Source organism: Microcebus murinus, chromosome 5, assembly GCF_040939455.1.
Source record: "Microcebus murinus isolate Inina chromosome 5, M.murinus_Inina_mat1.0, whole genome shotgun sequence".
Lineage (NCBI taxonomy): Eukaryota > Metazoa > Chordata > Mammalia > Primates > Cheirogaleidae > Microcebus > Microcebus murinus.
The window spans coordinates 2,032,610-2,048,509 of NC_134108.1; the positions used below are offsets into that span (position 1 = coordinate 2,032,610).

General features: G+C 41.4%; 1 protein-coding gene across 2 annotated transcripts in view; it reads right to left on the reverse strand.

The window, feature by feature from the left end:
• The window catches only part of CEP43 (centrosomal protein 43), a 36,509-nt gene that overhangs the window by 13,765 nt on the left and 6,844 nt on the right, over window positions 1-15,900 (reverse strand). The window contains exons 6-8 of one of the 2 annotated variants that reach the window (XM_076002799.1): window positions 12,231-12,311; window positions 9,127-9,186; window positions 812-1,038 (exon numbers count right to left, since the gene is read on the reverse strand). In XM_076002799.1, the coding sequence (XP_075858914.1) occupies window positions 812-1,038; window positions 9,127-9,186; window positions 12,231-12,311 (368 nt within the window). The remainder of the gene's footprint in view (window positions 1-811; window positions 1,039-9,126; window positions 9,187-12,230; window positions 12,312-15,900) is intronic. The other variant, XM_076002800.1, reaches the window with a different exon arrangement.

Consider the following 15,900-nt stretch of genomic DNA (forward strand, 5'->3'; position numbering starts at 1 on the left):
ATCTACAAGGCAGTGCAGACTACAGATCAACCACAAACCCTTGTAGCAAGCTTGTCAGTAAATCAGTTCACCTCTCTTTAGAATTCTGCTTGATATCTGATAAACTAAACTGACCCTTAACATTTTCCCTGTCTGGGAATTTTTTTAGAAGCTCTTTTATGACCAAGAAATGCAGCCACGGGACAGTACAGGAGCCTACTAGCAAACAAGTACTATCATTGAGATGTACGTATTCTTCAGAGGAGCCACGAACAGCCACGCTGATGGTCTCCTCTTGTAATCACGACCGCTAACCTCAAGGGGACCATAATACTGCCCAGCAATCCTATCCATTCCCGCAGTCCCTTCCCCTCCTTACTTTCTCATAGAACCCACACTTCTCCACTCTCCCCAAATCTCCAACCCTCCTCCCTCCATCCTCACTCAACTGCAGACTCAGGGGAGAACCTGCACAGGTGCGACCCTCAATGCCTGCAGGGGGGCCCACACTCCCCACTCTGCCAGTGAAGACAACCCCTGCATGGACTCCTCACTGGGCAGCCCTCCAGGAATTCTCTCATTCCCTTACATCTTTAACCCCTGTCTTTAAAACCGGACCATGCCCATCAGCACACACATGTGCTGGTACTTCTCCCACTTAAGCACGCGCCTCGGCCCCTCCAGCCACCACCCTGTGACAATACCACACAATCAGATTTATGGATTCAGTAATTATAGAACCATCAGTAGCTCAGTATAGAAAATATTAATAAAAGCATCTAGAAATTTTATCTTTAAATCTCTGGTCTGATAATCCAAACAGTTTACTCACCAACCGTAAGTTTTTTCTGGCTTGGGAATGGGATCGTCAAAGAAAGAATCTCCATCCAGATCATCTTCATCTGGACAAAGGTCTGCTTTATCTTTGACATCTAAAGTTTTGTTGCTTAGGAAAGATCCAATTTTTGTTTCATGGGCCAGTAAATGAAGATTACTTTTGCTCTTTGGTTCTGATGAAGAGATAGTAGTATCACTCTGACTGACCTCACAGCTGGCCTTCTAGAAAAAGACAGAGAGGGGGAGAAAAGGTCTCTTCAGTGAGATGAAACTTTAAGATATTTTAAATAAGTCATGTGACCACAAGTAAACCTGTGTGCGTACGTGTGTGTGTGTGTGTGTGAGAGAGAGAGAGAGAGAGAGAGAGAGAGAGAGAGAGAGAGAGAGTGTGTTTCCCCTCCCAAGAGCAAGAACTGCGGAATAATCCCATGACGTATCCCTTTAGCCCCAGGCTCCCTAACATGGCTAACTTTCAAAGCGGAGAAAGGTTAAAGAATACGTTTATACCATTCCTTTCCTCTCACCCTAACTAGAAACATCTTATCTATACCTATCTCATTATAAACAATCTTTCCCATTTATAAACAATTTTCCTGTTTCCCCTTACATATGTGTCATTGCATAAGTTAATACATTTTCAACTTGCAAATAGGAGAAGGTATTACTATTAAAGGAGACAAGGAAGATGATTTCACATAAATGAACAAAGCATAAAAGTATTCATCAGTAAAAACAGCAGTTTTCCATCCAGCGCCAAACACGACAGACATCAAGGAGGAAGGTGCTGCCTCTGACCCTCGCATGTCATCTGAACTCGGACATCCAGAGTGACTCCTACACTCACGGAAACGTCCACGGACAGGTACGTATACTTCTGGGTATCTTAAACCAATGTTAAAAAAGTTCTGAAGCATTCTCAACCACACCCTACTGATATATATCACTATACTGGCACAAAATTATTTTCTTGTTTTCAGTTAGTCCTAACCTTCATAGCCTAAATTTATTCTATCCTTGGTCAGATTTCCTTTTGCCCATAGACATGTCTATGTCAATAATAACAAAGAAAACAAAACCTAATGCTAGTAAGAATATAATAAAAATAGCTAACATTTATGGAGAGTATTCAAGTGCTTCAAATGTCATTTCATTTAATCTTCAAAATAATCCTATGGTATGGGGATAGGTTCTCTTGTCTCTGTGGTTATGAAAAAGGAAACACAGAGACATTTATGTCACCTGCCAAGGTCCCCAGGTAGTTTAGTGATTGGGTCACTATCAGAGTCAAAGCCTGATTCTAGAGATTAACTCTTAACACTTATGTTACGCTATCAGGTTGAATTATATGAAATTGTGCTCTGTGTGGGTTAAAAACGGCAATTTCCCTAAATTTAGCCTTACACACCAAAGACGACAGTTCTGTGCAAGATACCTGTGGCGTGCAAGAAAAAGCAACTCACCTGAAACACGGAATCTGGAACGTAGTCCACACTCAGCTGTTAACTGCATAATCTTAAGTAAACTAATTTTCCTAGCCATGAGTTTCCTCAAAAATTGCACTAGGTTAGTATTTTCCAAATCAAATTGTAACTAGGAGTAAGAAAGAAAGGACGGATAGCTGGGAAAGAGTCACACAGCAGCAAGCACTGAAGCAGGGCAGCGAACAGGGTCAGACGTCACTGAACGAGCCACTCTCGAGGGACTGCTCCCCTCTAGCACGTGCAGACAGAACGCACTGGGCGTGTCTCACGACATGCCTTTACATTTTCACACCAATCACAGGCCTTAACTAGTTGACAGCTGGTAAGACATATGCCACATAAATTTTAGGGCCCTGAATAGAGATATACATTCCATGTTATTAATATAAATTAATGATTATATAAAGAGATATCTATAAAAATAGATATCATCCTTTTAGACATCATAGGATATTTTCAAAGAAAAGCGAGTGCCTTGGCGTCAGCCTAGCTCACAGCAACCTCAGACTCCTGGGCTCAAGCGATCCTCCTGCCTCAGCCTCCTGAGTAGCTGGGACTACAGGCGTGCGCCACCACGCTTGGCTAATTTTTTCTGTATGTATTACTTGGCCAATTAATTTCTTCCTATTTATAGTAGAGACGGGGTCTCGCTCTTGCTCAGGCTGGTTTCGAACTCCTGACCTCGAGCAATCTGCCCGCCTCGGCCTCCCAGAGTGCTAGGATTACAGGCGTCAGCCACCGCACCCGGCCTTGTTATCTTTTTAAAGACATGCATTTGGAAATAAATACCCTGAAGTCTTGTGTTATTTAAACAGATTTACAGTCAGAGATTTTCCCCTTGAAAACACTGAGAATGTTCTAAAAGATAACTGGCATGAAACAAACTGAAAAGGAAATGTTAAGCAACATTACAATAATTTTTCCAATAAAGTCATTCTTCCCCATGAATTCATATTACCAACACAATTTAAGTCTACATAATGAACATCTAAGCTTAGTTACTAATATGTGTCTATGATTATTTTTTGACTAGTTTTGGCAATATTCCTGCATGGATGGAAGGACCAGTTTTAGAAAGACAAGTGTGATTGAAAAGGACATTATTATGTTATACAATACATATTCTTAAACATAACAGAATTACTTTAAAAGCAATCTGTTTTGAAATCATTCTCAAAATCAATTTCTTTCTTCTCTCTCTCTCTGTTTCTTTCTTTCTTAAATAGTCTTGCTCTGCTGCCTAGACTACAGTGCAATGGCATGATCATAGCTCCCAGCAACCTCAAACTCCTGGACTTAAGTGATCCTCTTGTCTCAGCCTCCTGAGTAGATGAGACTACAGGTGTGCGCCACACGCCAGCTAATTTTTTTCTATTTTTAGTAGAGACAGGATCTCATTCTCCCTCAGGCTCATCTTTTTTTTTTTTTTTTTTTGAGACAGAGTCTCACTTTCTTGCCCAGGCTAGAGTGAGTGCCGTGGCATCAGCCTGGCTCACAGCAACCTCAATCTCCGGGGCTCAGCGATCCTACTGCCTCAGCCTCCCAAGTAGCTGGGACTACAGGCACGCGCCACCATGCCCGGCTAATTTTTTGTATATCTATTTTAGTTGGTCAATTAATTTATTTCTATTTTTGGTAGAGACGGGGTCTCGCTCAGGCTGGTTTCGATCTCCTGACCTTGAGCAATCCGCCCGCCTCGGCCTCCCAGAGTGCTGGGATTACAGGCATGAGCCACCACGCCCGGCTCTCAGGCTCATCTTAAACTTCTGACTTCAAGCAATTCTCCCACCTCGGCCTCCCAGAGTGCTGGGATTACAGGTGTGAGCCACTTCCCCCACCTCAAAATCAATGTCTAAACCACATAAGAACATGTCATTTCTTTGTAACTACATGGCTCATTTTTTTACCAAAAGACCATTACCCAACTAAGTTATTGATAAATTCACTAAAGTTAATTCCAAATAACTTTTGCTATTAAAAAAATCCACACTAAGAGGAGAAAGATCTGTCATTAAAACATTCTGCAGAGATTAAAACAAAAGTACTGTAAAACTTTAGAGCAATTTCAATGGAGGAAGTCCAGATGTGCATGTGTATGCAGATGCGCCCCCAAAACAGGGTTACATCCTGATAAACCCATCATAAATTGAAAATATCTCAAGCTAAAAGTGAGCATTTTATAGACAAGACGGGATGCAAAAGCACAACACCCAAAACATGCTGGCAGCACAGAGCACCGTAGAGTGTTAGCTGCTTGCACACGCGTGACCACGTGGCTGCCTGGGAGCTGCGGTCCCGTGCCGCTGCTCAGCACCAAGAGCGTTTCACACTCTAAAGTTCAAAGTGTGATCACTACTGACAACATTAAGTCGACCATCTTAAGTTGGGGACCGTCTGTACACGTGTGTATACCCTGGAATCTCTATTTAAAAACCTTCGTCATGGCTAAAGACATGCCTTTATGTTACATACGTAAACTTCAATTACTTGGGTTTTCTATCACCTGGATTTGGCTAAATTGAAGTTAAGATTCAGAATGAAGCCAAATAGCTATGGTTAATTATTATTTAAAATCAAGAAGAGTGACTTTAAAAACAAAAATCTTGCAGCCATGTCTCAGAATTCATTTCCTGAACAACCTTAGAAGTTGTTGTGAGTTGACTCGTGTCCCACAAGAGAGACACACTGAGCCCTAACTCCCCACACCCCAGAGTGCAACCTGACTTGGACACAGTGTCCCTGCAGACGTATTCGGTCGAGACGAGGCCATACTGTCGGTAGGGTGGGCCTTGGCTCTACCCCAACATGACTGGTGTCCCTGTAAGAAGGGGAGGACACACAGGGACCACCATGCAGATATGGAGGCAGACTGGAGTGACAGGTCTACAAACCAAAGGACACCTAGGACTGCCAGCAACCACCAGACGCCAAGCAAGAAACCTGCTGACACCTGGATTTCCACCTTCTAAAGCCTCCAGAGCTGTGAGACAATCCATTTCTGTTGTTTAAAGCCACTCAATTTGTGGTATTTCATTACAGCAGCCTAGGAAACTAATAATTTATAATAAATAACTAAAACTTAAGTTCTATCTTTTCGTAAAGGTGAGGGACCCATTGCACAGCACTACATTTATTAAATTCCCTGGGATGGAGCTCAAGCCTAATAATAAACTTTATGGTAAATTACAGTAAAGTTATAAGAAGGTTTTAGAATACATTTAATTTTCCAATAGTATACTTAAACAACCAAGAGTTCAATCAGTTCAGATAAATGGAAAATTAGAATTGAAGAAACATTTCACAGTGAAAAACACTACTAATTTTTCCGTAGTCAAAAACTGATTTATCACTAGAATGTCTTAAAAACCTGGAAAAAAGAATTTAGTTTTTCCAAACTGAAGGCTTACTCTATACTGTTCACAGCGAGGGAAACAAAGTCAAAGAAATACTCCAGTACTTGCAAAAGTATTCAAAAAACTCATGCAATACAACTGTCCCTCACTATCCAGGACCTTCACCAACAAGCCCAGGATGCCCAAGGCCTTGAATACTCGCATATAATCTGCACATCCTCCTGTATACTTTCAATCATTTCTGGGGCACTCATAATACCAAACACAATTAAATGCCATGTAAATAGTTGTCACATGGGATCGTTTTTCAATCTGCATTATTTTTTATGTTTTATATATTTTTATTTTTGATCTATCTACAGTTTGCTGCATCAGTGGATGTGGAAGCTGCAGGTGAGCAGGGCCACCTGTGTCTGATTCTCTTCCCCACCCGCCTTTACCTTCTACCCCCTCCCCGGCCCTGCGGGGTGATTATGACTTATTAACAAACTATTGAGAGAAGTAATTTTACTATACTTGTAACAGACACATAAAGTTTAATCTGTTAACCTAGAAACGTAAATACTGTAGAATTCTGGAACCACAAAACAAACCTGTCTTTCTAAAAACTCAGTGTTTCTAAGAGAAACTCTATCCCTACCATCTGCAAACAGTTCGTGACTCCTACAGATGCACAACAGAAGCATCATCTTCCAGCTCTGCCGGAAGACTCGGACACAGCCCTGTGCACAGCCGTCCCACCCTCAACGTCCTCAGCCCCTCCCTCCCCTCAGCAGCTGCCAGGGCTCAGCTGGCACGTGGGGCCGAGACATCAAGTCTGGAACTTCAAATGGCCAGAGTTAGAGAGCCGGCCGCGCAGCACCGGAAGGGCTGAGTGCTGAGAACGTTCACTTATTCACACACCCATTCGCTCTGGACGGAGGGGAGGTGTGAGTGAGTTAAGAGAATAACAACCTTGGTTTATTTGGAAAATCCTGAGGTGACTGCAAATGACACAGAAACATATACCCCGAAACATACACAAAACTTGAGTACCATCACTGCCCTAAATCAACAACAAAGCTGGGCTTATCCTAGAATTTTTAAAACAAGAAATAATGAATTAAGAAAAGTCCTATTTTTAAGAATTTGAAGCAAAAAGAACCCCAATACAGATTAGTTTTAAAACACCTGAAAACTGATTATAAAAATAAAGGATATAACCTTTCATATTACATTTACTGTTATAAGAAACACCTAATTCCAAATATTAAAACAATCTAGCATCTTTCTCAATTTTTCCAAATAAATGGTAAAAATCTAAGTTAATAGAGTTTACCAGAAGTCTACTGCAATTTTTGATATGTATTATATTTTTTCAGACAGCAAAGTGGTATACAATGAAACAAATTATCACAGATGACACTCTGGAAGTAAGCATTAACACATATTTCAAAACTTTTAGCTCATTAAAAAAATGTCCTCCAAGTTAATATTTATCCTACTAGTATTCCAAATCTTTTATCTTTGTATTTATTTCATTTTATCTTTAATGTCTCTCAATAACAAAAACAAGAACTTTTAGTTTTACCCAAGATAAATTAGCTCTAAACCCTTACAAACCAGTTATGTGTGTGTGTATATTATATATATATATCAATAATTTTTAAAAGTTTATTTCTAACACGAATGTAGCTTCCCTGAAGAAACTACCCGGAGTCTCTGAAGGAGCCTTAACACTTGTCTCCCGCGCATTTGCAGGGAACAGCAAGACACATCCAGCACCATGGGCCCCTGCCCTGCACCTGCAGGGCAGACACAACTTCGAAAATGCCACACACCAAGCACGTGAATGGCTCCCCCTGGAGTCTGGCTGTGTACAACCTCAACTACTACATGCAACGCAGGATTAACATGTTAAAAACATTAAGGAAGCTGGGAACCTACTGCATGCACACGACAAAGCAGAAAGGCAGAGGATGAAGAGCTAAGTAAGGGCTTCTCTGCATGAGGTGGGAACCGGCTGCTGAGGACACCGCAGCCCTCTTACAAAGGGCAATTCAGAAGCAAGATCAGGGAAGAAGAGGGAAAAAGGTTTCCAAGTGACCGAAGCAGCACCCTGGGCTCAGGAACACAACAGTGAAATGGGGGAAGAGGCCCAACTCACAAACTGACCCTGGGAAAGGGCCGGTCCGGGTTCTTCAGTCCCCCTCGAGTCGGGAGGCACACGAGGCCGTGCCCAAAGCACAGTGGAGGCTGAAGTCTGAGCCCACCGCAGTGTGCCATGTGACACAAAGTGAAAACCTGTCCCTCGGTATGCTTGGGTTCTATGCACACACTTCCTCAAAATGTTTCAACTTCTTTAAAACCACACCACCAATAAGTTATAAAAACTTAATACTATAAAATGTGCTTTTAATTTTTTTTAAAGTCCAAGAAACTAGCTAAAAGAATCTATAAAAAACACTTTTATATTAATTATCTCTCTTAAGGTATGTCTCACCTTTCCAACTAGATTGTAAACCCCTAAGTGAGGACTGTATTAAACATGGCTTGCCCACAGCATTTAACAGGCAATGCCTTTCACTATGTAAATGCTCAAAAAATACCTACTGAATAATTATTTTAAAACATTACTTAATAATGCATAAAGAACAGTATGAACAAAAAGAGAATAGGAATTTACCTCTGGAACCACTAGAACTAAAGCCAGCTAACGTAACCTATAGAATTTTTTCAAAGCCTTCAATTTTGAAGGGGTACGACTTAGTGACAAAATCTATACATAAACCAAGGTTTAACACAGAACTAATCAATCAATCTTATAGAACTGAAAATTAGATCATTCTGTCTCATTCTAAATAGATGCAAAAAGACAGTACTGCTAATGTTTCTAAGACCTCTAACACTTAAATTTCATAAGCAGCTCACTACTGGCGTAGCGCATCTTTGTGAGCTCCAGGGGAGGAAGAAGCAGCAGCCAGCGCACTGCCACCTGCAGCGCTGGCCCGAGGTCCCTGCGGGCAGGGCCCTGAGTAAGGTTAATAAACGTGCCAGAGTCCAAACAGCGGCAGAACCCAAAAATGTCTTGAAGGAAATAAGCTTAACTTTTAATTTATCAATTGGAACTTATCCAAAAAGTAGTTTGATGTTCTATTTTCCTCAGATAAAAATCATAATGTTAATAATATGTATATCATCATCCACTCAAAAGGAAAATAAATACTTTCAATTCTTTTATTGCCAACAAAACAAGGAATTTTCAAAGTAAAACTGACAGCACAGTTTTAAAATACAACAGTATGATTTTCACCTAGATAAAAACTGACAAACTACTTTTTGTTTCATGCCGCCACTACTTTCTCATGTTCTGATTATGGATAAACGCAAGTGACATTTCAAAAGAAAACTCAGAACGCAGCCGACAGGACTATGGGGCCACGGAGGCCCCATGGTCCAAGGGCTGCTGCCTTCTCCTTTGCCCTCATGCATGTTACCTGGTCACCAGACTTCTGCTCGCTTGTCTTCTTCTTACCTTGTCCTTTATACCTTGGTATCTGAGCATGAGAATAAAATGACATTTTACCATAATATATAAATCTTTAAAAATAAACTACTTCATTACCAAATATTTGTATTAGAAAATTTCTTAAAAATAAAAAAAATCTAACCATGTTCCTCTCTGAAGCCTGCTCCTTTTGTCCTTTCTTAACTCTGTTCCTAAAGTGGTTCAATTCATGTTTAACTATACTGTTTCCAACAGTTTGGGGCAACTGCAGATACTGTAGCCTTCACCTGTTCGGCTTCTATTGGGTGAAGAACCACTTCTTTCATGCTACATTTAGCAACATTCTAAGCAAGCCTTGCTTGAAATCCTAAGCAGCCTCTTTTGAAGACTTGCCCTGACCTTTATCTTGCTCTCCCTTCCTCAGGAGCATACAAAACTGGTCCCTAAAGGCGGGCTGGACCCTGTCCCTGGGGAGTCTCCAGCACTCTCCAGGGCTCTCAAGACTGACCAGGTACCACTGGGAGGTAGCTGGCAAGAAAAGGGTGGGGAGAGTACTGGATCCCAAATCTGGGTCCTTTAGGATTTCAGGGGAATTGCATTTTAAACACCCAAATAAGGATTTGCCTTGAAACAGATCCCACCCCAACCCCACCAAAGAGTATCTGAGGCTCTATTCTAAAGTGGCCACCCTGGATATAGAGGCCAACTGAAAAACGGAGACTACAGTGAAAACATCCGGAGGGCGGCAGGAGAAGTGGGGCCGGCCACCTGCAGGACAGACACTGCTCTCTACACCAGCCTCAGAAATGGTCAGCGCCTCCCTGTAAGGGTCCAGAGCAGCCTTTCCAAACTGACTCAACACACTTAAGATTCTCCTCCTAAGTCTTAGATCTTAAAAAAAAAAAAAAGTAAATAGAATAAGAGTATATAGAACAGACTTTAATATTTTATCCTGAAGACATACCTTATGCAGAAAGTTACTATTGCTGATTTGCTTTAAAAAGTAAGAATATGCTAAAAAGAGAGCTTCAAAATAGCTAAATGCTATATATAGGTACTGATAAGTATTTTGGAATAATTATTAATTTTAATATTTCTATAGCCAGACACTTTCATGGAAAATAAAGCTTTATTACACAGGTTCTTTTATCTGCAATTCATTGAAGGAATTTTTTCCTTTTTTTGAGACAGAGTCTCACTCTGTTGCCCTGGCTAGAGTGCCATGGCGTCAGCCTAGCTCACAGAAGCCTCAAACTCCTGGGCTCAAGCGATCCTCCTGCCTCAGTCTCCGGAGAAGCTGGGACTACAGACATGTGCCACCATGCCCAGCTAATTTTGTTTTCCATATTTTTAGTTGTCCAGCTAATTTCTTTCTATTTTTAGTAGAGATGGGATTTCACTCTTGCTCAAGCTAGTCTCGAACTCCTGAGCTCAAACAATCCACCTGCCTCGGACTCCTAGAGTGCTAGGATTACAGGCATGAGCCACCGCGCCCGGCCAAAGAAAATTTTTAAATTTACTCATGACCTTGTTCTCTCTGTCATCGAGGTTATAGCATCCCATGAGCATTAAGGGAAAAAAAAAATCTCTTAAAAAAAATCTTTTTATTATAAATTCTCAGAAGGAAGGAACAACTATAAACAATTCAATGGTCTCTTTCTGTTGTTAAAAAGAGTATAAAATTCCTTTAGATTTCTAAACTAAAAAAATTAAAAAGGAGCAACAACATCAAAGAACAAGCAATAAATAACAGCAATCTTTCAGCAATGTTCTGAGCCTAGCCATTTAGAAAAGAAAGACATTTTTAGCAGTATATTCACTACCCTCTGGAAGTTTATCTAATTTAAAAAAGATACAACTTTTTTCTAAGGTCAATATACCACGATGGACCACGTAAAAGCCTAATCTTTTGGAATGTATCGACAGCATACCTCTTTTCCTACAGAATGGAAATCAAACGCACAAACACAAAACTGATCTGATAGACTGTACATGTGTGTCTGTCCCCACCAAATTCACACCTGAAATCATCACCCCAATGTGATGGCATTAGGAGGCAGGCCTTTGGTTAGCATTTAGGCCATGAGGATAGAGCCCTCGTGAATGGCATTAGGGGCCCACCTAAAAGGGACCCCAGAGAGCACTCTTGTCGTATTTCCACCATGTGAGGACACACTGGGAAGACCGCACTATGCAACCCAGAAGACGGCTCTCACCAGAAACCCACCATGCTGGTGCCCTGATCGTGGACTTCCAGCCTCCAGGGCTGTGAGAAATCAACTTCTGTTGTTTATAAACTACTGAATCTATGTTGTTTTGTTATGGCAGCCTGAATGGACTAAGACAGGATCCAAACCCTCCCTTTGATAAGATTGGCAGGTACTACCAAGTCATGCCAACCACCTGAGACAACAAATTTCCTGACAATCATCTTTTTATCCATTACCTATTATTTCTATATTTATCATTATCTATATCCTTGATCTTCAATTCAACTGTCCAGCTCATTTTTTTCTTCCATTATGCCAAATCCCTAAAATCAGGTCTTACCTTTAACATCTCATAAAACACATACACATACACACATGCATGCACACATACAGACACACACGAATGTAGCCACAGTACATGTATTTTCTTATAAATCCCATCAAAACAGCTCATTTTTATAAGAAACCATCATGATCTACAATTCCAAATTTGATCACCCATCTAGAACTCTGCAAAAGGCAATGCAACAATTTTATATTCTGGAATCTAATATCCTCAAACTAGAAACTTACAAATGAAAAGAAAGTAAACCTTGTTAATGGAAGAAAAAAATGTTCAAAGTACCAAATGAATCCAAATATTCTACAATTCTGTTACTTAACAGCATATTCCCTTCCACGATACAATGTGAAATTACCACAAAGCAAAAAAAAATTTTTTTAATGTATACTGAATCAAAGGGAAAAAGTATTTTCCAGAAACTAAAGCAACTGTGTTACAAAGCAACAACAACATTTGTAACAAATGAAGACCAGAGAGAGAGAAGCAGAGCCCTCTGGAGTCTCAGTCCAGAAGTTGCTGCCACGCCGGCAGCGAACTCACCTTACTTGGTGGTGTGTGCACACCTGCTTTTCCTTCTGGTGACTTGGGTGGAGGATGTACCTCGGACAGCTCCAGTGCACCCTGGAACATTTCAGTTTAAAATTAAAACACATTTAAGAATAAAGCATGAATATACTAATTGCATTTCCATGGAATATTAGCATTTAAAAACACTATATAATGTTGGTATTTTAATTTTTTCCTCAATATAAATACCCTTTTTAGATTTTCCTCTAATTTTACACACACACACACACACACACACACACACACACACACACACACCCAGATTCTAACTATCTGCGGAGCAGTTCACTCGGCCTGCAGGCTGCCCACTCCACCCCACACGACTCCTCACGCCCTCCCCACTCTCTAGGCCAGCTCACCCTGCGAGTCTCGAGACCCACTTTCCACCCTCCTTGGCTTTGTTTCCCTACTTCATTTCCACTCACAAAAAATACCAAATAGCAACTCTCTCATAAAAAACTTCACCCCCTTCAAAGGGCAGTACTCTCTTCCTCTTTTATACTCTCACCCATTTTTTCTCTTTCATTTTTAAAGCCCTTGTTCTAGCCCAGCTGTCACAAGGTCATCTGTCTGTCTGTCCTGTGCCCTGTCATCACAGGTTCCGAGCACCGTGGTAAACGCTAAGCAGGAGTCTGCAAAGACGTTTCTTGAATCAAACCCACTTCCTAAAATTCATCCACTATTATTATCACAACCTCTATGACACTGTGCACACATTAAATATTGGCTAATTTTGCTACAAAAATCCTTTACGATGTCATGAGAATGTGCTGCTCTAACTTTGTTCCCCCGAGTCCACCCTTTCTGACGACAGCATCGGCTTCTCCCAGGCTAAAATCTTCAATGTTGCCTCTGAGAGCTCTTCTTTTCCCCATGTTGCCTTCTATGCCCTGGTCTTACACCAAAACACTAATTTACTAAGCCTTGTTGACTTGTCCTGTAAAAGGTCATCTTCATCTGTGCATTTATTTCTACTCTTACTGCTACCACTCTTACCTAGATTTGCCTTTTTATGGGTCTCACTTTTTTCTAATCTTCTAACTTCTCTATATTTCGCCCATCTAACATTCATAAATCTGTCTTCCAAATGACACTCCTGTACAAGAAAGTCCTCAAAGACTTCCTTCCCACTGACTACGAACAAGTATCTGTCAAAAGTCAGTGTCTTAGACCCTGCAAGGGATACGAAGATAAAGCCTATGTCCTCATTGAATGTATGACCCAGTAACACAGCAGAGACGTGCAGACCACTACTACGACCTGGCAGAATGAGGCTAAATTACCACACAGCTGCCAGTAGGGAGCGGGCAGAACAAGAGGAAGTCACAGTTGAGGAGAAACCAGAACGATAAAACTCCACAGCTGGGGCAGGGGAAAGATGTGTAATTTCAGGTAGAGAATAAGAAAAGAAAATAAGAGAAGGAAAAAAGCACAAGCTACTTTCAAAGCGTAAGTTCAACGTGGCTTAAGTATAAGGTTCCACGCTTCAAAACAAAGGGCATAAGGCCAAAATGACGGGCTAGACCATTATTCATGCAGGATCTTTAATTATGGTTGAAGAATCTGGAAACCCTTCAGTTGCCGTTACACAGCCATTGCACTTTTAAAAGAGGGAAGTAACACACCAAGAGCTGAACTTTAAAAATAAATCGACAGTGAATAGCAGAGATTGAAGAGAGGAGCATCCCTAGAAGGATCAGAGCCCTTGGGAGGAGACGTTCACAGGTGAGGACCCGGATGACAATGTGGTAAAGGAGCTGAAAACAATTCATTGAGCAGCACAAAAAACAAAAACGTATGCATTTTTCACTAACTGCAGCTGAACATTCAATAAAGTCAACCAGCAATCCCACTGAAGGCATGTGGGGCACAGCAACTTAATTCTTAAGGTGGTTTATAAAATGCAATTTTGGTAAAAAGCATCAGTAATTGAGCTCAATGGGCTTAATAAATACACAGCTAGCTTTCTACAGTCAAAGGTCAACAAAACCTCTAATTTTTTATCTTATTATATATGACAGGTTTCCTCTCAAAGTAATAGAATAAAACACTAGTAAAATGATGGAAAAGCCAAAACAGACATCTTTGAGACCCCATTTTAAATATTTGTTTACACATGTATACATATATACTCAAGCTATTAAGATGAAATTTAAGAGGGGAAAACTAGCAGAAAGCGGAGATCAAATGTCCGACTTAATGGTGCTGCAATTTAGAGGAGTAAACCAATTCTGTTTTGAAGACACAGAATTCCTACTCTGGGTCTATGCGCCAGAATCACAGTTATGAAACAGGGCGAACTGACGAGAGGGTTCAGGTCCACCAGGCAGAATGCAGTGCCGAAGAATACAGTGACCAGTCTTGATTTTCAAATCACGCCAACCGCATAGGAAGGCTTTTATAGGGTCTGTCCGAGGCACACATGCTGTCTAGCACTTGAGGGAAAGCCTTCCAGCAAGTACTCTTCCTTCCAGGCCTGCTGCCAGAGCTGGCGGGTGTGGGCGGGAGTGAATCTTTCCCGACAGGACGACTGAATCCAGCACACACGTGAAGGTGCTCCGGCTGGAACCAAGGCGTCATAGGAACAGAATATAAACAGAAGTGAGCAAGAGCTGAAGAGGGGTGTATTTGAGGGGAGGAGTGGAAATGTCCTTACTGTTTTTACCTTTTTAGAAGTGAAGAGAATAAAGTTAATCTTTTCCCATAGGATTTAAACGTGCCAGTGGGGGACTGACGTGCAGAGCTGTGGATTCTGTCAGGAGCTAGGGGAAAGGACCGAGCTGGACTAGGGCAGATCGAGCCGGACTCAGGGAGCCATCCACACAGTAAGGCTAACAGGAAGAATAAGGAACAGTAATAATAATGATGGAATACAAGTCTTCCTTGGTATCAAGGAATACAAGTCTTCCTTGGTATCTGTAGGGGACTGGTTCCAGGACCCTCCTTCAGATACCAAAACCAGGAGATGCTCAAGTCCCATGTGGGAGACAGCGTACTTCCACATAACCTGGGCACATCCTCCCACATACCAATACAACATAAATGCTATGTAGTTGTCATGCTGTTTTTCTTTTATTTGTATTGTTTTTTATTGTTATTTTCCCCACATATTTTCAATTCATGGTTTGTTGACTTGCTGATGTGGGACTCACAGATACGGATGGCCGGTTGTAAGGGTACGTGGAGTCTACGTGCCAAGTGCCGTTCTAAAAGCTTCACGCACACTGCCTCCCGAAGTGCCCACAACCCCATGAGGTGCTGCTTCTGTGATCTCCATCCTGCAGACAAGGAACCCAAAGCACAGGGAGGCTGAGTGACTAGGATGTGGCAGCTGAGGTTTCACCCAAGCAGCCTGGCTCCAGAGCCCATGCTACAAGGAAGGGAGCTCAAACCAGAGAGAAAAACATGTGTAACCACCTCTGTGGTGAGGTGAGCCAAAGAGCAACCTAAAAAGAAAATGAAAACACAGGCAAAAGGAGAAATGAGTCTGGGCCACAGACACCAACAAAGGGTGAGCAAGAGAGATGTCATTGCCACCTACAGACTGGCAGTCCAGGACACTATCTAGGGTCCTCTGGTTTTTTATTCCCCAGTATAACATCTAACACAATGTCCATCAAATTAGCCCACTAAAAAACCTGTT